Source organism: Sinocyclocheilus rhinocerous, unplaced genomic scaffold, assembly GCF_001515625.1.
Source record: "Sinocyclocheilus rhinocerous isolate Xijiao unplaced genomic scaffold, SAMN03320098_v1.1 C34481833, whole genome shotgun sequence".
NCBI lineage: Eukaryota > Metazoa > Chordata > Actinopteri > Cypriniformes > Cyprinidae > Sinocyclocheilus > Sinocyclocheilus rhinocerous.
Window position 1 is genome coordinate 1 of NW_015712603.1, and position 258 is coordinate 258.

The 258-nt window shown below is 65.9% G+C and overlaps 1 protein-coding gene across 1 annotated transcript; it reads left to right on the forward strand.

Annotated features, from left to right (window-relative positions):
- Nucleotides 1-3: 3 nt before the first annotated feature.
- LOC107734644 (tyrosine-protein phosphatase non-receptor type 21-like) lies at nt 4-252 on the forward strand (the record flags this gene model as incomplete). Its single annotated transcript, XM_016546624.1, has 1 exon — nt 4-252. A coding segment is annotated over one exon (249 nt), but the record flags the coding sequence as incomplete, so codon positions are not given.
- Between the last annotated feature and the right edge of the window lie 6 nt (nt 253-258).

The window sequence follows — 258 nt, forward strand, 5'->3', positions numbered from 1 at the left end:
CCCGACTACGTGCCTTCCCACCGGCACAGCGCCCTGATCCCGCCGTCCTACCGCGCCACGCCCGATTACGAGGCGGTCATGAGGCAGAAGAACCTCGGGATGATCCCGCCGGCCGAGCGCCAGAGCCACTCCATGAGGAACCTCAACATCGGCAACTCGTATGCTTACAGCCGGCCCGACCCGCTCGTGTACAGCCAGCCGGAGATCCGCGAGCACAGCGCGGGCCAGTACCCCTTCCACCTCAACTACAGCTTCCAC